Source organism: Lissotriton helveticus, chromosome 1_1, assembly GCF_964261635.1.
Source record: "Lissotriton helveticus chromosome 1_1, aLisHel1.1, whole genome shotgun sequence".
In the NCBI taxonomy this organism is placed as follows: Eukaryota; Metazoa; Chordata; class Amphibia; order Caudata; family Salamandridae; genus Lissotriton; species Lissotriton helveticus.
Window position 1 is genome coordinate 845,055,731 of NC_136057.1, and position 25,518 is coordinate 845,081,248.

The following is a 25,518-nucleotide window of genomic DNA, read 5'->3' on the forward strand; positions in this document are numbered from 1 at the left end:
TTGATGGCTAATTGAAGTAAATTGTATCTCAGTTATGTAGCAAATCGTGTGCCCCTCGGGTGTTGACTGCTCCTTGGAGAATTTGTGAAGTAGTTGGCGTGGTGGGGGATGCCACTGCATGAGGGAATGAACTGTAAATTTTTCAAGGGAGTAAAAATAAGTCGAGAAGCCAGTGTTTGATCTAGGACTTCATGCATGTAGAGGATGCTCTTCCACAGTGTGCTGTGTTATGCTTTGAAAAAGTGCCTAAAGCCAAGATCAATATCGCACATTGCTCTACATTAAAATAGAGATCTTGGAGAAAATGAACGCTATAGTGAATGTCATAGTTATACTTACATTGAAGCTCATTATGTAGAACATTGTTTTTTATTTTGAGGTAGAGCACCTCAGATGCTGCTCATCTAGGGCGGACAGTGAATGGGGTTGCATTTGCAGGTGGGGTGCTAGTGTGTGATGGGACAAACTGATTTGAAATGGAATGAAGTGTAGGCCTTGGCAAAATTATTATTACGCCGGCTTAATAGGTCTGACAAAATGTATGCGAAATCATAGATTATGCCACAGCTTGCTATTTCTGGAAGTAATTCAAATGCAAGATGTACTGTTGGGATAATTTTTGAATACAGGCGGCATTTCAGATAGATTTTTTTTTATTTAGCCGAGAGGACCATTCGGGTAATTTTTGAGCATGAAACAAATCTGATTGCAAGCAGAGGAGCTCTGAACGCAAATGTCAGTTATTTTAACGTAGGCAGTCATCAAACATTTCTGATAGATTTTTACCCAATTGGACCATTCATGTAATTTATGAGCACAAAACTACAAATCCAAATGCGAGCCACTGTTTTGAACTCAAGCGATTATAAATCAAACCGAAATTACATTTTCAAGTTGAATCTTTTCCTGAATAGATTGTTCAGGTACTTTTTGAGTGTGAAATGCATTTTGCATAATAAAAAATGTTTTGCATATTTACGCTACAGCAAATTGAGTGTGTTTCGCACACCCCTAAAAAGCTGGAAATCTGTATAAAGAATTTGGGTCATCATTTCAGGTAGCAGAGCACGTGACAGTGGACATTTTTAACCAGTGTTTGCAATAGTACACTACTACTGCTGTACATTTGGTTAATTAGTGTTTACTTGTAGTTCACATAATAATTTGAATTCTCTGTGGGACACATTGAATGATATTTCTGAATCCTCATTATATTTCAGTTAAAGGGATATATTTATTGCCGAGAAGTATGGACATAACTATCGTTTGCATAAATAATAGGACATTGTCACTTCAATACAGGTAGGGTAGAATAGTGTGGCCAGGCTAAACAGTGAATATTTGTGGTTGCTTGATTATGATTAGATGGCCTTCCATCAAAATCTCAAATCCATTGATATGGTTGACCTTAAATGAATTTAATAGCCACAGTTCCTGACAAAGATGTCTGATAAATAAAAATAGTTTACTGTAAACTGATGAAATATTATAATCCACAAACATTAACAATGAGCGAAGAATGTTTAATTTGTTAGAAGCTGAGCCGTTGGGATACAGTGAGACACTTGTCCCCCTCCTGTACACCTGTGAGGGAGACGTCTCGTAGAGAGGCAAGCATCAAGAAAAAGTGTCACAAACAATTGAATGGAAGGCGGTAAGATTTGAATAATGCACAACAGGTCTAGGGCTTTTACTCACACCATCATGTAGTCCCGGGTTAGAAAAAAGGTTTCATTGGCACTAAACATGGGTGGGTCTCGCATTAAACTATGCTACACTAGAAAGAGTTGTAGTTAATTAATATTTGCATGGCACACAATTCGCTCTTATATATGGCATTGCAGTACCAGAATTATAATGCGCAGTAGTGAGCACTGATTATCATACTAAATTGACAATTCAATAGGCTTTATTCGGCAATTAAGTCATAAAAGCATACATAAAATCCACAATTTTTCAATATAAAAGCCATTAAAAACAATACAATAAATATTAAGAAAAAATTAAACTACTATAGACTATTGTCGAATATCATTTTTCACAATTTCATAAAATCCTAAAATCCTTATTAAAAAAAAGATAAAAAAAGATCATTTTTCATATAGTCCAGGGTAATATTGCACGTAACTCATATAAATAAAGCATCCCCCATGTTTTCACATAATTAAAGGTGATTAGATACTTAATATTCAGGACTCAGCCGCAATTAATCGCGTCCGAATTACCCATGCCCATTTCAAGAATGTGCCCAGAGCAATAGCAATTGGGGGACTAGAATCTGTACATAGGATTCTTAGGGCCTCTGCATGTCTGCGTGTGCTAAGTAATTTACAAATTGGCTTAACCCACATAGCTCTAGGGGCGGTATACAAGGGACAGAAAAAAAGGAGATTACTTATTGTCTCTTGTTCCTCCCCACACTTAGGGCATTTATCCTGACCATTTTCGGTTGCCCATTTGGCTATAAAAGACCTAACTGGAAGGGAGCCTACTCTAAGTTGGAAATAGAGTTTGCGATCCTGCTGTTTCTCTATTGCATCCCAATATATTTCCAGCTTCGGTTGGGCCTTAAACTCCAGAAAACGTCCTGTTAAGTGTGAGGAGAGACCCTTTGTACAGACTTCTGCATTTACCATCTCCCAATACTTTTCTGTCAGGATTTTCTTGGAGGGGAATGCAGCGTTTACCGGGTCATCCCATAGTTCCCTCATTCCCAGTCTAGATAATAGGGTCCGAATGGCCTTCAACCAGTGTATTTTTTGACAACCATCCTTAGCCATTATCTCCCTCAGGCCCTGTGCAAACATTGCAATCTAAATTGCAATCTCAGTGAAGACTAGAATCCCCGTTTTCTTCTCTCGATCTACCACCACCCCTTTAATAATTTACTCAATCTCATAATGCCATCTCAGTCTCACAGTTTCAACCTAGACGTAAATATCCTCTACATCGCAGGAACATCAGGCTTCCATTAAGAAGAATTTTACATTCAAACTTTTTTCGGTTCCCTGTTTAGACCGCAGTTACAATTTGAGCCTTAGTCCCTGCAAATCCAGGATTACTCACTCATTTCTCACATTACCATGTTCATAACTTCCCTTTTGCCAGTCATTTTTCCATTCCGCAATCTCTCCTTTGCTATGCATTTGTGAGCCGTTCTTAATGATCTGTCATAGGAAACATTGCTATAAAATAATCTGGGTATATGGCAAAGCTCCAACACTTGGGTAGCATATAAAATTGCATTACCTTGAAGATAACACAATATTAAAGCCAGAATCGTTAGGTTTGTCATTGCATATTTTCCATCCATCTCTAATTTGCTGGACTGAATTGAGGTAGGGAAGTGCAGGAGATGTGCGATAAGTGGAGGAAGAGGTGTACTTACAGAGCCTGAAAATATGATCATGAGGCTTAATTCTTGCCTGTTGAAGCACCACACTGAGTTTAAATGTTGGCTTCACCACTAAAATGCTATTTTAGATAAATGATGTTATTCATGTACTTCCCTTTTTCTTCCAAATCTGAGAATGCTTAGAAAATGCATACATTCTAGGTTGGTTGCTCTAAAAGCAGCTTGTAAACGTAAACAAAGTAACAAATCTTGAAACTAGCAACATTTTATTCCTAGGTTGATAGCAGATTAATAGAAAGTCTGAGTGCCAGACTTAAAACAGAGTATTACATGTTTTACCTGAAAGCTGGAACCATCAGAGTCTTTATGGCATGTGTTTTGGTATGAGTGTAATAGATGTGAGATTTATTGATTGCATATAATTTATTTTTTTCCATTAGAGTAAATCACACTTAAATGAAGGGCCATTTGCAAAAAAAGGAGAAAAAACGTGGTGTGATGTGGGGATTTTTAAAACCAACACTGCTGTTGTCAACCAGTTTTATTTGCTGCCAGAAGGACATCTGAACATATCCAACAAGGTATTGTTGAATTAGATAATTGCTTACTTGTGTTTTGGTAAGTGATGTTGATGAATATCTGTCACTGTAACTCCTAACAGTTGAAGGTCTAAAAAGAAAGGAGAGTGATTAGGAAAAGAAGACTGATTCCAACTTTAAATTGCCATTATTTGAGCAGAATCTGTTTGAGGTACCTATGAAAAATGCACAGAAGACTGTTGAATACATGCTTCAAAGTTGGCACTACCCATCTCGAAGATAGCATCCATCAGTTGTAATTTACTGCTTGTGGTTCAGTAACGAACATGTAGGAGTAGGTAAGGGTGTGAAGTTGAGGAGGGAAGAATCATAAACATTCAACTGCAGAGTACACTGATCCCATAAGATGACTTTTGCCTGTGAGGTGTTGTATGTCCATAGTACAGGGACGACATTTTGCCATGCACCCTATGAAAACTAACTATAGTGTATGGGGTGCCGTCCTATAAACCATTGCTTCCCAAACTGTTTAGAACCAGGACCCAATTGTTTTTAGAATGACAATCTTTCGCAACCCACCTAGCTTTAACGGACATGAGGCGGGGTGATTGTTTACTATAATAGTAGCTTTCAAAATGCTGTGAATTACCACAATAACATACTGTTTTTGCTTTCCTCTCAGCATTTGTTTGTAAATGTCATAGACTTGACCCCACCCTTAATGAATAAATAATTGAATGAATGATTGAAAAGGTTTATTGCACAATTATTTAAACCATTTGCAATATTTCTTACATCGATAAAAACGGTTAAAAATTCCACCCGAATCACACATTAAAATTTTATAGAATGTTTGTTCATCTTAAAAAAGTATTGTTTTAGCCGCATTGATTGAAAGTAAATGTCAATTCCCTGTCTTTGAGGCCGTCATGTGGCAGGATTGGAAAAAGGTGATGGCATTTATGCAAGCCTCATGGATATCTAACCGCCTCTGATTTAAAGTGACCAAGTGCCTTGTACAAAAGAACAACTAGAGAGTAAGGAAGTGTACCTGGTACTTGTCCCTTTCCCTGGATTATATACAAAAAACAAAGTGGACAAGTCCTTTAACAAGTTAAGGTCATGGTTGTCGACCTATACCTTAGTTGAGGAACGCAGACAACAGGTCGTTGTCTTAAGAAACCCCTCGCCCTCCTACCTAGTAGGTGGCATGCTTCATCATCGGGGTTCAGCTAGATTGCCGAATGCAACCCAGCTGTGCTTCGACGCCTGATTACAGCGGAGCAGGTTGATTTGTGAAAAGTGAAGTGCTATGTGAAGTGAAATTAATTAATAAAAATGTCTCTAGGAAATACCCTTATAAAAGTTTTAATTGTAGGGTCCTAGAACATGGGTAAAAAACATAGTCAGGGTATATATGAGGTGTAAATGTGCCTCAATATCCCTAAAATAGGTGTAGGTCAACTAGTTTCAGCCTTCTACGCTATCCGTGAGGCTTTCTCCAGGACCAAAAATAGTGTGTGTGGCCAAAAAAGGTATGAGAGGCCACTGGGGTGTGTATATATCAGCGCACACCCTAAAGTGCGCTGTGAATGTGGTGGATCTTGTTACTTACAGATCCTGCGCGAAGAGTATCTGAAAGGAAAAGGGGGACATTGCAGCATGTATGTAGATACAATCAATTTCATGCATGTCCTAAGTATCTGCGCTCCTCCATGCGTAGGGTTGTGGAACCTAGGCTGTGTAAAACAGAATTAAGGCACCATGCATGTGGTAAAGAGATTTGCATGCATGATGAATAGCTGGAAATAACCATGCGTGGTTACAATGTGCTGTGGGAGCACATAATTCTAAGCTTGGTCTGGTTTTTTTCACAGAACTACTTCTTATATTTCGTGCGTGTTTACCAATAGAGGTCGACTATTGTGTGACCAACTTGTCGCATATATGGCACATTTTGTGAAATGAAAACCTTATATATTAGTGATTTCATTGCGCGTTATAAAAAGACCACACAAGAAACATAAATAAGATAACAAAACAGGACTCACTGACATACAACATAAAAGTAAGCTCACATTAACTCCCCTTGTGTACGGATTCATGGATCCTGTCTCACAGGGGACTTCCTTTCATGTAGACCCTGCGGGATTGTAAGAGGCGATGGAGAAGAGTGCGGTTTGTAAGGGCAATGGAAAAGGGTGCGGTAAAAGAAGTTTTTACCCACATATTAAATCGGGCGCTGGTTTGGGGCCACGCTATTTATTCACGTTTGTCTCAGGATAGTGCCGCTGCTACCTACGGTGTGGACCGGATCCCGCCGATATGGTGTATCGCGGGTGTCCATGCTTGTAGTTGCAGCAGTGGCGCGGTGGATGTGGTCACGTCAGGGCACGCTGGTCACGTGGCCCCTTGTTGTGATTGAAAGACTAGTGTATTAACTTCAGGCCTTGGAGGCACAGTCTGCTAGCGTACATGTGCTTTCCTTTTAACAGTGTGCGATAGCTATAACTGCTGGGTTACAGATAGATGGCATACTAGTCCAACTTATGCGGATGGCTTAGAGTTTGTTTGTGGGGCTGGGCTAGCACAATCGCAGATTAGCTGTGATGGTACCGATATCTGCAAATATAAATACAAATACAAAGGGAAGTACAAACCTTGCTGGGTGTTAGTTGGAGGTACAGTGAACTTCATATGAGGTCTATTATCATAACGGGGGGTTAATGCCTGAAGGTTCGTTGTGAGTCACTCAAGAAAATATGTCACTAGACTCGAGGAACAGGTATGCATATATGGGCATTGTGTGGTAGTGCCATGCATTCTGTTGGTACTGTGCAAGAGAACAAAGCAGATATTGGTTCTTTGCACATCCGAGCCCCTTCAGATAGACACATCGGTTTTAACAGCTTCTGACGTAGCGATAGCAGACCAGGGCAACAGCACACCAAATGCTGCTGGGACTCCTTTCTATACTTGCAGATTCTACACTTGGTTATAGAGGCCAGGCATTTCCATCCGGGATTTAGTTCTTCAATTGGAAGTGGCATTGGCCTGGCCAATTGAATATTTTTAGTGCCTTCCTCCCCATGCTTGCTTCTGGTAAGGCTGTATTTTATGCTCTTTGTATGATGTAATCAGTCCGGAGAGGCCTGCCCTAGCTGTGTAGTTGGATAAGTCGGCTTCCCGTGATAATTGCTGAATTTGTTTATTGTGTGCATTTTTGATCGCCACGTAGCTTAACCCTTCTTGGCCCCAGTTTTGTGTTGCCTGACAAAGTGTTTCCACTGCTTTTTGCATGCAGGTTTTCTATGGGCTGGTTGTCCCTTCAGAGATGGGTTTCAGCATGTTCTTTACGCTTCCAATGAGTGCTTTCAGAACTTGGTAATAGTATTTCGCCTGCGTTCCCAGGCACTCATGGTTTTGCTGCGCCAATCCAAACTCCAGGCGAATGAAGCTGTTGCTGGTATGCTTCGGTAACTTAAATGTGCGTTTATACGCCTGATATTGTGATTTGTCAAGCAGGCTATCCGTTGTCCCTGGGAATGCCTGCTGTACATAACCCGCTATTGACCTTATTTTACATTGTATGATTCTTATTATTAGTACTGTCTTTGGACTCTGTAGCTTCTCATGGAGTTTGCACAAAGAGTAAATTGTCGACTGGATTTTTAAATTCATTTTGTAGATGTAAAGTCACTTTCTGAGAGTCGCTGCACCATGCTTCAAGATAATTATATGTTTTTTGCGGTGGAAATTGTCTTGTTGCCCACTTTCCATTTGAGTAATGCTTTTTTTGCATAGCACCCAAAGATCATCACTTTGGTCTTGTGTAGATTTATCACCAATTCGTTGGTCTCATTGTAAGTATTAGGAGCATCTAGTCCCCTTTGTAGGCCAATGTTGGTGTGGTCCATTACTACCTGGTCATCTGCGTATTGCATTATATGGCACTTATTGGGGCCTATTTTAGGACTTGCAAGGTTGGCATTTTGAAGCGTCTTCCCTAAATCTGCTGTATATAAATTAAAGAGAGTCTGGGAAGAAAGCATCCCTGTTTTATGCCACGATCAGTGTAGCACTTTTTCGAGATTGTATTGTCTTCTAGTTTGACTCTTATCCAGGTTTTATTCTACAGGGAGTTGAGGGTGTTCAAGAGGCCTGCTGGGTTTTGCCAGTTCCTTAGCTTATTCCAAAGCTTATGTCGAGAAACCCCAACAAATGCAGCAGAGTAGTCGAAAAAATCAAGCAAAGACTGTTTTTTTATTTTTGATGTTTACTTGCTGGCTCAAATAAGATAGTGCCACTATGTTATCAATTGTCGATCCTCCTTTATGGGGGGAGGATTTCTTTATCTTCTATCCATCTGTTCAGCTCTGCCAATAGCCTGCTAGCATAGGCTTTCCCTTCAATATCCAAAAGGGCAATCAATCTGTAATTTTTCTATTCTGTGTTGTCTCCTTTCTCAAATATAGGCTGTAACAATGATAACACAATGATTCCGGAACATTAGCCTGCAGTCGACATTCGGTGAATAAGGTAGATAGAACTCCCCAATATGCCGGGTCTTCTCTGAACATTCCTCCCAGGAGCCCGTCTGGGCCAGGGGTTTCGTCTTTTCATTTCGTTTTTATTATCTCCTGAATGGCAGGAACGTCTTGATTTTTGCCACCGGCCGCTGTCCTTCGCAGACCATTGCCGTCTGCACTCTTGACCGGGCCGGGCAGTCCTCGTACTCGCCTGCTGGGCCCACCCTTTATTTTCTACGTAGATTGTGGCTACGTGACTTATCCATACTTTGGCAGGGACAGAGGTGTGTCAATCCGCTCAATATATTGCCAGAACTGCCGTTGTTTATGATTCTTGGATAACTCATCGATCTTAATTCATTGTTACTCAAGGTGCTTCTGTTTTAAATTCCACATTAGATGCTTACGCTCCACATTGAGTTCTCTGCATTTATGCTCAGTGATTTGTGTACCAGTGTTCAAGTGATTCCTTTTTGCCGTTTTAAGTTCCGTGTTAGTTCCCTTAATGATCTATTATCTTGCCAGGCTTGCATAGTGAGTAGATTATTTGCTCGGGAGCTGTTCCTTGCTCCTCCTAAAAGGGACTTTTTCAGGGCCAGAATCCATGCTCCCCAATTTTCAATGCCATATATTCGAGGCTAAAACTATTGTTTTTGCATTCCTGTTCTTGTTTCCATGATGCTAGTATGGCAGCCTTTTGCTGATTCTATCTTATCCTTCTCATTAATGAGTACTCCTGGATGCCTCTGGTATGGGTTATGGTGGTAACTTCTTTTCGTTGTTTGCTATGGATACTTAGATCAACTTGGAGGATTGCATGGTCACTTGTTTCGTGAATCGCTATTGCAAAAGAAAGCTATGTTTTGACAGGGATAGTTACATAGGAAGATGTAATCAATTGTTGTGCAGTTAGTATATGTGAACATTTCTGGTGAGTTTGAATTTTGGTTTATATTCAATGTCTCAGCAGTTATGAAGTTGTAGTTTTGTAAAAAGTAGTTGAAATGTTTTTCTGAGTGTGTTAGACGCATTTTTCCACTTGTCTCCATTCCAAGATAAAGAAGATTAAAATCGCCTATTAACACCTTGGCGACATGGGTCCCGAGCTCACTGTGCCACTGGATTCAATCTATGCTGGCTGATGAGGGGTGAAACCCTGAAACCGGTCATAGGGTGCTTGTTTCCGGTCCAGGGAGGACTGGCATGGCAGTTCGGGCTGGACTGTTCCCATGAGGCACAGGGTCAAGACCGATTTGCATATGACCAGGGCTAAACTGGGGTGGCATGGTGAGCAAAAGAATGATGGATTTAACCCAGATCTTTTGACTAGGGATGAATGTTTTGATTTGTTCTGGGTTCTGTCCATCAATTGTGTGTCTTTTTTTTTCTTGCCCTAAGTGCGCCAGGTATGCCCAGACGTAGGTCTGGGCTCACTGTGCCACTGTTTTGAAGCTATCCAGGCTGATGAGGGGTGAAACCCCAAATCCGGTCCTTGGATGCTTGTTTCCGTTCATGGAGGATCTGACTTGGCAGTTCGGGCTTGACTGTTCCCATGAGGCACAGTGTCAAAACTGATTTGCATGTGGCCAGGTCTAAACTGGGGTGGCATGGTGAGCAAAAGAATGATGGATTTAACCCAGATCTTTTGATTGGGGGTGAATGTTTTTATTTGTTCTGCATCTTCCTAGTGTTTGCCGAGCAAGGTCTTTGTGGCTGTGAAACGCGTCGGTGCGACTCACAGACGGAGACTTAATGGTGGATGTAAAATAAAAACATTGAACTGGATGTCCTGAGTGCGGCATACTCTTTGTTTAAAAAAAAGAAATATATACATATATCATTGGAGCGCTTCACATGAGCACCAGATTACATATGGTCAGCTTCATGTTATTTTAAGCGCAGGTTATAGTGATTTGCCAAGAGCTCATATAGGAACTGAAACCTGTTTCCACCGATCAAGATTTGGCAGCTCTGGTCATTAGGCCACATAAATATTTCTCATTTGATGAGTGAAAGTCGTATACATGTGTATGCTCATGTATAGTGAGCACATTCTGTGTTGAAATGTCTTCGTGAAGTAAAAAAGAAAAACAGCAAAAAATACTGAAAGGTTCACCCAGAGTTTTGCTTGGGAATACTATCAAGAGTTTGTTTTAAAACTAAACTTTGGGACATAGTCAAGCATCTTTGCACCAGTGTTGCTGAAACAATGTTTAGAGTGGGGGTGCTAACAATATTGTTAAGTCATTGCAGTACTAGGGATTGTGAAAAATCCTAGCTTCACACAAAGTGTAGTAAATGTATTCAGCGGTGGAGTGGAAAAGGTGTAATATGTAGCTGGTGGTGCATTTTAGAGCACACTGTCGCAGATATATTACTTAAAACATTGTGCTGTAGTGCACTGCAATTTACAGACAGCATATTTCCCATTGAAATGGGTGCTAAATTTGCATAGACATTCAGTTTTACTGATAACACTAATTAGCACAATTATATTGTGTGGAAATCAATTTTCAGTGAACAGTTATCCTTTACAGATCTCCAAGTAAAAGTGCCTTGATTTGTTTTAATCCTACTAAAGTCTTTGTTTCCATTACACTTCAGAATTACAAACAAATGTGCTTCATTGTTGCTTTCTTTACTGCTGATATATTTTAAAATGTGTACAGTTAATTTAAAAGTAGATACATTTTGTAGTGAGTTAAAAAAAAATGGCATGCTATCTCCTTTCCTTTCACTTTCCCTGTACCCGTCCAACATTTTCACATATTTCACTTTAAAAGCTCCTCTGACTTGGCAGTCAGCGAAAAAAAAGTAAACACCAACCCCCATGTTGAAAGAATAAGCTGCAACTTATCACAAGGTAAAGCCTGACTTTTGACCCTTGTCTTTGAAACACAGCAAATGTGATCAGAAAATACAACACTTAAAGGCATCTTTATTTATTGCTGTTTCACGATCCACCAGAAATCCCCTGGCGACCCACAGTTTGGGAAATAAAATTCATTGATTTCGTAATAGTTTAGATATTTCATTTAGAAGGGCATGTAACACATGCGGTGACTTTTATCCACCTAAGAGTAAGAACGGCATGAACGCCATGTCCAGGGGGAGGGGGACAGTGCTGGGTTTACACCACTGAAGCTTCAGCTGGCTGTGCGGTGTAAACCCTTGGCTATCCATGGTGATCCGGGAAAGGAAGACACACAGTGTCCCCAGGCACTGTGAGAAAGCTCCCAGTGTATCAGGGCCATTGGTATTTAGATTCCACTTTGAGTTTGTTTTCTAAAAACAAAAAACTTTCCGTAGCCAGGGCATTGAACATGGCGCCCGCTGTGCTGCGTGGGAGGCACACAGCTCTCTGTTTCAGAGGATCACTAGCTACGACACATGGTCCATAGCCTTGCTGACTTGGCAGGGCGCCCGTCAAACTCTAAGTAATCCCTAAAGACACAATTGCTTGCTTCAACCTGAGGTCTTCGAGTTCCGCAAATTCCCCTGCCCCTTTTTTGATTTCAGATAGAAAAGGACTCTTGTCCACCTTTAACAATACAAGTATGCCAAAGATAAGATTTCCTGAGCAGTTGAAAATGTGTCTGAGAATTGTGTCTATGCTTTTCGAAATCATTGCCTTTTTAAAAAGCACAGATATTATCCTTGTCTCCAGCCTGTTACGTTAAATGCATGGCAGAAGCAGCAGGAGGTCCTCCTCTTTCTGAATTGTAAAGGAGAAGGGAATGGTTATTCACACGGGGTTGCTCTGGCGATGTTTTCTGGTTGAAAATGTAACATGAAAATGGAGATAGTGAATTAATTTATCTTTTAGCTGTAAGAAAAATTCATAAAAATGTTTAAGATGTATGACGTTTTGGAGCACAGCTCTATTGAGGCTCGGTATATATATTTTATTTGGTGAAAACCTCAAATCTTCGAAGGGTGGCTGCCAGCAAACTCTAAAAGCCCTTCCTGGGTGATACCGTATGAAAAAGGACAATGATCAAATGATAGCAGCAGAATCAAACCCTCAAATATAGTTCATGTTATTTTCTGTCCATCTCTGTACACTTTATTTTGTGTGGTTTGGCTAATTTTGCTGTTAATAATTGTTATATCACCGCTTCTATATTCAAAACTATTCAAATGCTTAATTAATTGTAAAATATTTGTTTCTCGCCCTGTAGTGCAGTCTCATGTATTTTAGTCTTTGAGGAAGGAAGAGTAAACTGTGATGGTTCCTCGTGGTTTCAAGTTGTTCTGATTTGCTTTGTGTAGATGGGGAGTGCAGACGCTGCAGACTATAGTGTACTGAAGAAGCAGGATCTTCTTCCTGGAAGCGTATACCGCTTTAGAGTGGCTGCCATCAATGGCTGCGGGATCGGTCCTTTTAGTAAGATCAGTGAATTCAAAACATGCATTCCTGGTTTTCCTGGTGCACCTTCAGCTGTTAAAATTACCAAGGTAACGTGTCTTCTCTTTAATTGTTTATTATTATTATTCGATGCCCCATTGTCATTTCCCAAAAATATTGTTTTGCAAACATATATGTACAAATATTGTTTACAGATAAATGGTTGTTGCTTCATTTTTGGTCTGCCATGGTTTGTGATCTTCATAATTCCCTTCTTTTTCCAAAGTCTATACCGCTGAATTAATTTGACATTTTTTATTACATATTTTAATTGATGTGCTGTATTTGCAAGGAGTAAACTAAAGTCTGTGGGGAAGCAGAGCTCTTTACATAGTATAGTAGCTATGTTCTTATGTGTACTTCTTGATGAAGCGTGGTCTAAAAAACTGTGAAGGCTAAGACTAGGATTCAGGTAGAAGATGCATGTATAGAGTTACACGAGAACAGAGAGCTGAAAGTGGAAGGAAAGAGATGGGAGGATTCAAAAGGAGTGAGAATATTGGAAAAAGATTTAGCCTTTTCTTCTTTCCTTAGGGATTAGAGTGTGGGTAGAGGCAGTCTACATTGAAGGAGCAGTTATGGATGATGGGGACTTAGCAGGAGATGTATGGATGGCTTTGTAAATGATGCAGAACATTTAAGCATTGAATGTCAGACTGTAAAACTACATTTAAGTTGATGGCGAGCAATAAGCTCTGCCTGCCGCTCCTTGGTGAACTTCGCAAAGCATGTACAATGGATGATTGTGTACTATCCATCCTTGTGGGTGGTTCACTGCTGCTTATCTGTGCACAATAACGCACGATTACACCCACAAAGGGAACTATCCTTGGCTTCTGAGTGCTTCCTATGACTTTAGTTATTGTGGGTTAAATTGTATTATACAAACCGACCCGAAATTGGTATGTATCCACAAAGATGAACGACAGTGTCTTTTCTCACACTTTTTCCCTTCACTCATGCGTAGGCTACCCGCTTTCTGCAACACTGAGCAGTTTCTACCCTAAACACACAATACCTAGGCAGTTCCCTCTTAGGTACAACTTCAGTTACACACTTTTCGTTCAGCCATATTCCAGCATTAAGTGTTAAGCATCCTATCTCTCTCTCTCTCTTTTTCAGTTAAACTTCACACATACACACAGATATGAAACACACCCGGAGCACAACTCTGATACTTGCGCCAACAGCAATCATTATCCATTTAGGCCACATTATTGATGCACACTCTTCCATCCATAGCGCTCGGATCGAACAGCGATGTCCCATCCGCAAATTCACTTCAGCAGTTTATCTGTGGCGTAACATGCTGTATAAATCAACTACAATATTATAGTACAGTCCAATACAAGGTTGATTTGTACAGGAATGAGGGCAGAGTATGAGTAGGACTTTCTTCGGTCACTTTGTAAAACGACACCCACTTAGTCTCTGGAATTCTGAATGTGGGTTGGGAAGGAGGTTTTGATTATTTGTGGATAGCTCAGTGGATATCAAACTGCCTCAACTTTGTTCTTGGTAGTGAAGGGCAGGAATCAGTTCAGAAGCCCAAGTACTCTGCATTAGTGGGGAGGAGTAAAAGTTATTATTCTGCCAATATTTGATTTGGGGAAGGATTTTGCCATTGTTTGAGGATAAATTCAGTTATAGTGACATTAATTTTGAGAAAGACCACCAAAGTCTAAGACTATATGGTCCATGTGTTTTAGTCAATGGCCGGTGCTGATGCGAATTTGTGCTATTAGCGAGTGTCATAAATGTATTGATGATAAGAAATGTCCGGTTAGACGAGTAAGCTCCTCTGAGGTTTCATGTAGAGATTGGAGGTCACTGGCGAAAACAGTCATGTATGAGCCAAAAGCAATGAGTTTGTCCCCTTCTTCATTAAACGAGCCCTACCCTTCAATCCGCTGTCGTTGAAGAGAGGAGAAATATGCCTATATTACTTCCTCCTGCAAGCCCCGCCAAATATTAGATCAAGTCTCTAAAAAATCACAATGGGTTGGGTAGTTCAGTACAACATCCCTCCAGTTTCCTTCAAAAATGTTATAGCGTACACGCATTTTGCAATATGTGCTTGAGGTTGTGTGGCAGAATGGGTGTGTAATCTATCCTTTCTTGACAAAAAGATTACAGATTTCTCAGGCCGGAGCTTAAAGGCAGCTGATGCATTACTTTATTAATAGTGACCAAGTTGACGTCAGAGACAAGCCAGTCCATCCTGTGCTCTTGGGGACATGCAGTCTGACTAGTCCAGAACAAGCTAGCAGCATTCCATCTCTCTTAGACCTGCATCTGAAGTGCAAGTCAAAAGTATCTGACAAAGACACAATGTACAAAGTGAAGTTGGTCTAGAAATACAAAGTCAATTGTAAATATTTATAAAAGCTGCCACTGTTAGGAGACATAAAATATTGGAAACCAGAGCTGTTCCTTATTTAGACAAGTTTGCAAATACCCTTCTGTTCTCATTGTGGCACGAGAAAAGAAAGAGTCAGGTCAGGATTTTTCCGCAGGCGGATGAAATCACGGTAACCCAGTAATAATATCCCTGACACTATGCACTGGGGTTCAGAATTTCATATTTTCATAAAAATCAACTAATTGGGGCAGTTGAACTTAGTGGCATATCTGCACAATCCAACATTGGCAACCGTGTTTTCCAGAAAAAAGTACCTACATAGTATATTAGTTTCTGAAATTAGCAATTTATACAGTGCCTAGGACATTGCTACTTCTTACATTCAGACAGATTCTATATACCATTCCTCAGTCCAGCATATAGTCTGACCCGAGTAACACACAAATTGAATTGTACTTGTATTGTAAGTGCATGTATATAGCACAAACTGCCCCAGAGGAGGTGCTGACACACTTTACGCCGGGCCCCACACTTCTCGGTAACCCAATATTAGTGGTTAGTCCAGTGTTATGGTTATTCAAATCAGTCTTATGCACTTAAGCAAACTATTCTGTGCATTCCCTCCAGTTTCTTTCAGGTATATTAAAGTAATAGGAGCTAGGTATGATAATTAGTGCAGAAAGGGGGGACATGTATGTCCATTCAGTTGTTTGGTAGGGTTAATAGATGAGCTAAAGGAAGTTAGGTAGTGCTAGTTGCAGGGGTATTACTTTCCAAAAAAAGAGAGGTTCTGATCTTTGAAATTAGTTTTGGGAAATTTGCAGAAATGCATTGATAGATATTAAGGCAAACTAAGAGTGAAGAGGCTGGCAGAGGATGGAAAGGAAGGAGGTAGCCATTTAAAAGGAAAATGAGAGGTGACCACCGGAAGTTTTAAGTAAAGAGCAGGTTTTTTATTCATGCAGGATTCTAGCAATATAATGGATTTTTTTGGGACAGCATTCCACTTGAGGATGTAAAGATAGTGCTATATTGGGCACTTGACTAACATGATCAGTCTGTCCACTGTAAGGCTAACACTAGACAAGATCTGGGGATGGAAGCGTGAAGTAATGGCTGGATACAAACATTGAAAGGAGATTCTGCAAAATGCTGTAGTGACTGTTACTGACATTCACCCTCAAGTTTGTCTCCTGATATTATTTATAAAAGCAAAATGGTATCCATTTGGATGCCACTAGTTTTTGGTATGGCACAAGATGAAGGGTGAGGATAGTTCCCGCATACGTTGGAAGTGTATTGCCTGCTCTGCTGTTCACGGAGAACCAAACACTGAGTTGAGGAGGCTCCTTTCAAAAAATCAATGAAGACTTTTGTTGTGAAGGACTGCTGGTTAGACCTCCTGAAGCTCTAACCTTTGTTAGGGGGAAGGTTATTAGATAACAAATGGGACATAATTAAAGATTGTGTGGTGCACAGCTAGGTATTTTTAATAGCCTTAGCAACTCTGTATGATAAGTGAATGGGACATGTTACCCACCACAGTCTAAGTGTTACACTCTCCACTCATAGGCTCCCAGCATTTATAACATCATTAGTACTCCCTTGCACCGTAGGATTGTAGCCACACTGAGGTATGTCATCTACGTGAGGAGGAGCCTTATGAAGAAGCATGCCACCTATGTGGTGGGTGAGGGCTACCGTCATCAAAATAATGTTTTCGTTTTCAACATTTAGGTTGTCAACACTACTGCTTACTTCTCTGCATACCCACTTGGCACTCATGGCAATGATAAAAAGTGAGGCTTAGATCACTGCTGAAACGAGAGACTAGAATGCGCAAAAGAGTCACTTTTGCTCAAGTAAATCCAAGGAGTACACAATGTTGCTCTGAGCTGTGCATTTGACCACTGGGGTAATGGAGATTGACAAAGGTTTTGAGTGTTAACAAGAGTTAAACAAAACAGATCTGCAGCTTCTAACCTGGGCATCTCTTGGGAGTAGTGAATAACTTTTATGTCCAAATAATGTGAATGGGTATCAGCTGATAAAGACTATTTGAAGGACAAAGGATGCACTTAGTCGATGGAACCCAATCCTTGGGGAAAGATAGCTTTAAAAGTAATTATCAATCTTAGCTGTAAGCTATGTTCTGACAGTCTGTTAATCCATTTACAGGAGTGTTAAGTACTAACATTAGATTGCAAGGCAAATATGACCTGACGAAGGTTTGGACAGTTCTGTTTGTTAATTCTGTAATGTTGTTGAAAAGCTTGTTTCACATAGGAGTTTCAGAGGGAGCAGGCAGAGAATAATTTTAATCACCCCAGTGAGAAACCAGTTTATGTAATTATTTGATCCAATACCTTTTACAGCCATTCATTAAAAAGAGATAATAAAAAAGGATTGTGCTACTTGATCTATGCAGGGTTACACACACACAAATCCACAGCAAAAGCAGGCTACCATAATAAATTCTTCCAAGTATTCTATACCTACCTTTTTTGAAGCATAGAAAATGGTAGGGCAAATGATGGAAGACTAGCAAGAAAGTCAGGCGAAGATTTTCCTCTCTTTGAAGTGTGTTCTTACATTTATGTCCTCCAAGGCCCTAACTCTTTTTCTTACATCTTATATATAGCCAGCATTTGTTCAATTGTTTTAAACCTCCAAACCTGTCTGCAAAACTATATACACCCCAGAGTGAAACAATGCCTTCTAGGCGAAAGCAACTGAGTTAATTTCAAGCGAAGAGTCAAACCTAATCCCCCACATACAAGAAATTATTTACACACTGTAATGATGTGCCTTTGATGAGCATGATTCTACTTTAAATACTGCCCGAAACTTAGATAATACTATTTTCACAAACATACTAGTAGCAAGGCTACTGGGAGATGCATTGACCATAGTTAGTATATCTGAATCAGCCTGTCTTCATTAAACCCGGACAGGTGGCTGCAATACCAAAAAAGTGCTTCACATGATAGAACACGTCCACCGTACATGCAAGAACACTGTACTGGTCAGCCTTAATGCCGAGAAGGCCTGTGATTGGGTCGACTGGTGTGGTTTGGTAGGAATACAAGAAGGTTCCCTTGGCCAATATCTAATCGCTCCACTACTCTGTTTGGTCTACTATAGCTCCTCTTTCATTCCAATGACTCATAATCAAATCTCATACCAATCATGCTGGATTTTGCTCAGACCCCATTAATATAAGTTGAACCACAAAGGCACTTAACACTCTAGAAATTATTCCGCCTTACGGCGCCAAGATGTACATTACAATCAGTTTTATTAAAAATGTTTAAAAACACCTGCATATATTAGTCAGACGTACACATGTTCCTCAGTCTGTAGCAGTTCGTCAAAAAAAATGTGTATTCAAAGAACACATTTAGTCCACTATCACAATATACAATACAAAATCAAAATCATCAACATTTCGTTAAAAACATATACATAAATGATTCTATTAAAACCACAGAGGTTTATTTGTCGATGCGTTTTGGTGGATCCTGATTTCCACCACCTTCCTCAAGACAGTTAAAAACACAATAATCTGTGAACATTTTTTTTTAAAAAGCAAAATCACTAATGTACCTTGGCATACGTTACAAAGCAAAATATAATCCCTTGTTACATAGACGTATTTGCTATTCAGAAATCATGGTTCATTCTCAGAGAGACATAGTAATAACAACATCTCATCCTGTGCTGTTTGTAGTACCACTTCAGTTTAAGAGCAAAAATCAAATTGTCCAAGCCCTTTGCGTATCCTTGGAGGTAGGTAGCCCTGGTCACATTCACACACCATTTAGACTTATTCCATTCATCCTAAATATTATCCAGTCCTCATTTGTTAAACAACTCCTGTGCATACCTTTATACACTTCTCCAGATTCCCTAATCTTCCCTTCAAAGAAACTGCAGTCAGCTTTCGCCGTTATTCTTTCTATGAGACTGAAGGAACAGATATTTATATGTATAGTTTCTTCTAAATTAATATATCTGCTGACGTTTATCGTATTATGTACTCACCCTTAAATAAGGTGTTAGGGTGTTTGATCATATATCACTCCCCAGTCATCATCTAATTCTGCTAGTGTGGCTTCCCTTGTAAGCTATTCCACACAGATGGTCCACTTAATACAAAATAAATATTTTGAGATTCCGATTTAAAATGTCGTACTACAAGGCCTCAATTAAAACCATTTGATCCACATGTTTCACTAACAACGCTCACCCGTTTATACGTGGTGTTTTCCTCCGCTGTTAAAATTGATATGTGATTCACAGCACGAGCTTGAAGCACCATTCTCTTTTCTCTGTACTGCGATTAATCAATTCTACCTGGGTTGCACTCATTAATGGAAAACACAACCTTCATTTATTTCTGTTGCACTCAAGAATATGAAATACGGCATACTACTCTGTATTTCACCATTATATTATGTGACATTAACTTAATCTCTCCTCTATTACCTCGCTATTGGTTCTATCCTTCCATCCCGTTCTCACTGTGACCATATATCTAGACCGCGTTTACACCGCGGATAATGGTAAGTACTTTTGCTCCCTTATTATAGCCTCTGTTGCATTAACCACCGTTACTATTTATAGTCCTCCTATTTTCCCAATCTAATATTTAGGACCCGTTGTTGCATATTTCCTTAATCCTATTGCTCTACTCATACGGCCATACTGGTACTGTAAGCCCGCTCATTCGTCCTGGCGATCGGAGCGCTATGCCACGACTAGTGCTTATTCACAGGTGAGTGCTTATCAAAGGATAACACTAGTGCAGCTTTGCATTATGGATATTACCTCACAAACTGGCCCCTACTCTTTATCTAAATCATCCCCGCTATTCTATAACACAAGATTACACGTCACTGTTGCATAAAATATCTCATGCCGGACGTCTCAAGAACATATTCTGGTTCACCCGCCTCCTCCTTACCTTGCGTTTTCGTGATCGCACTGTGCTTTCTCCTGGATTGACGGGGCAACCAAACAGCACGCTATCATACCGGCATTTGAATTACTCGCCGAAGTCACATGATATCGGGTTCCGGTTATTCTTAAGTCAATTCACCCGACTTGTATAATAAATGGGCGCCATATTAGCCTAGTTCCTTTAAAATATAAGCCATTACGCCATTCCCGTTTATAGTACTATCTCTGGGCTACCATACCATAACTCGTAATGTTTACATTATTATTATTATTATTATTATTATTGTGTCTTTTGTAAAGCGCGCAGCTACCCCACCGGGGTGTCCCGGCGCTAAATGATTAACAGCTAGTCCCTTCAGGCATAGAGTTATAGGCAAAAGAGGTGAGTTTGCAAAGCCCGACGGAATTCAGGTTCAGATTTGATCGAGCGTAGGCCCATAGGCAGTTAATTCCAACGTTGGGCAGCTCCTAGCTCGAATGTTTTTCCTCCAGCACGGGACTTTTTAGGTCTCGGCTAGCCGCGCGAAGCGCGTCTCCGCCGAGCCCCTATTGTTGCCATGTGAGCTTCCCAGGAGACAATCCTGGCCGCGCGCATCGCCTTGGAGGCGATTCCAAACTGCCACGCGCACGTGAACGAGCGCTGCGGCCAGGCGCTGTCTCCTAGGAAGCTCAAAACACCACACACACGCATGCACATACACACACAGACACACACGCCGTCGCACACATCATACACACACACACGAGTGCACCGAGCCCCCCCCCCCAACTTACCAGTTCAATGTAGAGGGACTCCGCTCTCCTTCTGGCGTCCCGAGACGCTTTCACTCCGCCTGCCTTCTTTTCCGGTGCAGACGCAGCCCCGCCCCCGTCACAGGCGACTTTGCCTGACTTCCGGACACATCGCGGAAGGAGTTTGTATGTTTCCAAGCCTGACTCGACTGTATTGGAGCGCTATACCTGAGCACCCTTTGCGTCACACCAGGGCAAATTCATTTTGCGGAACTCACGGCTGATATCGCCCTGACCAGCAAACATGTCCATGTGTATGCCATCCTAGCTAATTACTCCAGCGCAACTCAAACTGAGCTACAGGTCTCCCTGGAAAACCGCCCCCTTCACGAGCGGTGTCCCTGCCTGCACCAAACCCTTCTGCGTACCCCCCTGCGTATGCATTATTTTACCATTCTTCACCCCCTCCCCAAAATTTGTACTCGTGCCTTCCATACCCCCCACTTGCTCTCCCTGCGCATTTAAACTTCCCTGGACTCATCCTCATCCGTTGTGCATGCTCCTGAATCCCTGCCCTGCTATCTCCAGTATTTGCTGCCGCCAACCTACCACACGCTAAAGCAACCCGATCGTCCTCTCTCCCCTATGTAACCATGCTCCCTGTGCCTATTCCGATCCTCTGGTGACCACCCAAACTCTATCGTCCAGGACACACCCCCTCACAGAGGAAGCCACTCCTGCTTGTGGCAAACACCGCAACTCGTGCCCTCCACCAATGCAAACTGTGTCAGATGCCCAAAGCACTTCCGGAAGGCCACAACCCCCACCGCCTATATCCCGACTCCTGATCACCCCCCTGTCCTCTGTCGCCAGAAGCGCCTTGTAACCTAGTGCCATTCATCTCGCGCCATCGTGCTCAGTAGTAGTGCGTGTGTTTAGTGTATCCCTGCCCCGTGTGCCGTCCCTCTCGCCTCACTCTCTCTCCTCCTTTCCTCTCTTACCTTATTCCATTCTCCCCCCCCCCCCCCCCCAGCTGTTGGATGTACACGCAAAAGCACGGAAGATGTAAATGAGGCACCCAGCAAAAGAATCCTATGCATTGAATTCCGGACAACAAACACCGCACAGAGTGCCTGCATGCCGCGTCCTCATCTCGAACGTGTGCACTTTAAAGAAGGAAACAATCTAACAGCAATTACTCTGGAAACATCTGAGGTCATCAGCAGTTTCCAAGATGCACCGCTAGTTGCGCCTCTGCTGCTGCCCTGGGAAAGTATCAGGACTTCATAGGACCAAACAAGTCCTGTATACAGAAAGTGCCTGCCCTTCTCAAAAATATTGACTACGAGAGTACAGCACTAACAAGTCCTGGAACCGGTCACTGCGTGCACAGCCTTTGGACTCCCAGGGAAGTGGAGCGCCTAGAACCGTGTCCTGGGCCACCCTACTTCCAATGGTAAACTTGTGAATTACACACACTCACGCACCTCCTCCGTAAGCATGCTGGTCTCCCTGCCCGTAATTGCTAAATGACTGCCGACATCCCTCCCTGCTCAGGTGATAGAGGGGGCCGATCTGGGCCCTGATGGGACACTGAACCGGAGCTGCATGCCCCCGCCCAAATGTACCAACTCCTCCCGTTGACCCCCCCCCCCTCTCCCACACCACCAACACACATGTATACGGCGCTCCCTGCTGTGCCTGGTTGAGCAGCCCCCTCCCTCCGTACCCACCCAATTCGCCAGACCGCAACATAAGCCATAGCCGGCCTTCCCTGTTCTCATCTGATAAATTCCTTTCTTGGTACTGCCCCTTCTCTCCTTTCACCCTCCTACTCCCTAGCAGCCTAGGTTAGTGCCCCCTACCCTCCCTAACCCCTCGCTTACCCTGGCGCGCTTTTTCTCCCTCCCACCTTACTCACTTTGCGCTGCGACTTCACCAGAGACAAGGTTCCACCCACTCGTGCGGCTTCTACTCCTCCTCTGGCCACCAATATTGTTTAGGGCCTTACGCCCTGCCTTCCTTTAACACCATTTTATCGTGACCCATAACCGACACACATCTTCTTGTTTTTATTGTGGCTCGAGGAAACATACACATATAGCTCTCTCAGTTAACAAGAGCCCCCTCTGCGTGATGTTGAATTGCTCTTCCCTCTGAAAAAAAATATTTATTTTTCTTATTAATGAAAATGTTTCTTGTTACAACTACCTTGGAGCCCGGGGCCACGCAAGCGAGTGCCGTTTAAGGCTGAGGTTGGAAGTGCATGGCAACCTTCAGCCAATATAGGCTCCTTTAGGGCTCAGGAGCGAAGCCGCGAGGCGCGTGAGTACGTGAAGCGTTTCCGTCTCCGGAAGGCCTCTGCTTTGTCACGGCTCACAGTGGGAAAGGTCAGAGGTCCGGTGAACAGATTTCCACAGATCTTTTTGTGATAACAAGTTAACATCTGCATTTTGAGAACATACTCTGAAAGGGGATAGTACAAGTGTCAAAACAGTCGCGGTGCTTTGAGCTGTTAGGCTCCGTTTAAGTAAGATGTGTTGGATTTAGTATAGTAATCTTTCCATTTGACGAATAGCCCGCAATCATAATTCCGCTAGTGATTGCGTGTGCTCTGTCCCAGTCCAAAGTTTCCTGTAGAGCTGCGGTCTGATGCGGTGCCACGTGCTGCCCTGAACGCCGTCCAGTATGTCCCCGTTTCCTGAGGCAAAGGCTGCAGTGAGCACCGTGCAGCTTGCTTCGGTTTCCTGAAGGCTGTGCCTGTCTGTCGCTTAAAAACTGAAGAGCTATGTTTTGGCGAGCAGAACTTCTGTTCTTCGGAACAATAGCTCCTGATTGGCTGGCTGAGACACCCGTAACCGCCCGATCCCCCCAGCGCCATACACTCCACCAGGCACCACATCCCAAGGACTCCGTGCATCGCCGGCCTTGCCCAACCCACCGCAGCAGGGGGGCGGGAGGCTTTGACCGCCATCCTGCATATCCTGGAACATTTGCGCACCCGGCTCCCCTGGCCAGCCGCTAATAGGCAGTGTCCCGCATAGGCCTCCATTATCTCTGATTGGCACCCAAGTCGCCCTCACCTAGTACTCGTTCCTGGCCCCTCCCGACCTGCATAGACAACCCCCCACAAGCCCTATTCTGCCACCCCCGCAGGCCTCTTGCCCCTCAGACAGCACTACGCTTCCAATCGCAACGAGCCCTGCAGCTGCCCGCTTATCTCCACCCCCCTCTGCACCCCGCCGCCCAGAATCAGCGCCTTGCCTCCAATACAGAATTTGTAAAAAATTCATGCGACACATTGTCATATACAATGCCAATAACTCAAACTTGAATGCTGCGAGACCTATTGCATTGCAAATGCTTGTTAAATCTAGGGATGACCAATAGATGTTTAGAGTTAGAGCGAAGAGCTCTTACGTTACAGGAAGGACGGAGGATGGTTCTGAGATGGGCAGACCCCTTGCCCTGAGTGGAGCGATAGGCTAGTGTCATGGCTTTAAACTCAATTCGTTTATTCATAGGCAGCCAATGCAATTCGCGGAGGGAGGGAGAAATGTGCTGCCTGCGCGATAGACCTCCAATCAGACGAGCCGCTGCATTTTGGACCGTTTGAAGTTTATGGCAGAGGCCGGAGGATAAACCTAAATAGAGTCCATTCGCATAATCCAAATGCGAGATAATTAGTGCATGAACAATCGTCTTTCTATTAGCACTAGGCAAATAATTTATGAGTTTTTTTAACGTTTTGATCTTAGTAAAACATGCTGCAGAGACTGATTGGACCTGAGACCCTAGTGACAGCTGTTGATCCCAACGGACTCCTAGATTTTTAACCGAATCCTTCGGTATCGGGGCTTGGCTGAGGTCTTCCGGCCACCAAATATTAGAGTCTAGTGGGGATGGCTGATTAAAGAAGAGCACTTCAGCTTTTGCTGCGTTCATTCTCAGAAAATTAAGATCCATCCAATTAGCAATGTCTCTGATACAAGATTTGAGGGGGTCAAAAGTGGAAGGAGATGGCTTCTCAAAAGTAAAAAGCAACTGAATGTCGTCGGCATACGACGTAGTTTTAATGCCAGACTTGGAAATCATGTCAGCTAACGGGGAAAAATAGACATTAAAAAGAAGAGGACTTAATGAAGAGCCCTGGGGGACGCCCCATTTCAGCGGTCTAGGTGTGGAAGTGAAGGGGGGAGTGTGAACACATTGCGTTCGATTTGACAAAAAGGAGCCTATCCACTTAAGGACCTTGCCCTGTACATATTTATATGCCGAATATTAAACCTGTTCTAATTCTCAACCTCCATGTATTTTTATCAGACTATACGCGACCGGGCACAGGTGACCCCCCAGTAATCACCGACTCTCCAACGACAATTTTTTTATTGATTTTTGAATGATTTTTGAATGATTTTGGGAAAACTCCACTCTGTGTATGCGTATATCTACCTCTCCTTCATCTCACCAGAATGGTGTAGCTGGCTATAGCTATTTGGCGGTCATTTTGAAATCTCCCAATGCTGCAAGCACAGTATTAAGCACAAAACTCAGATAAACATCAAATTATGCAGTGGGAGCACCCTCTACAACATAGTCTGTAAAAAAGCTCAATGATGATTCTTATTGAT

The 25,518-nt window shown here is 42.3% G+C and overlaps 1 protein-coding gene across 1 annotated transcript in view; it reads left to right on the forward strand.

The window, feature by feature from the left end:
* HCFC2 (host cell factor C2) overlaps positions 1–25,518 on the forward strand; it is a 168,422-nt gene that overhangs the window by 112,557 nt on the left and 30,347 nt on the right. The window contains exons 10-11 of the mRNA XM_078674976.1: positions 3,796–3,936; positions 12,696–12,881. Coding sequence (XP_078531102.1) covers positions 3,796–3,936; positions 12,696–12,881 — 327 coding nt within the window. The remainder of the gene's footprint in view (positions 1–3,795; positions 3,937–12,695; positions 12,882–25,518) is intronic.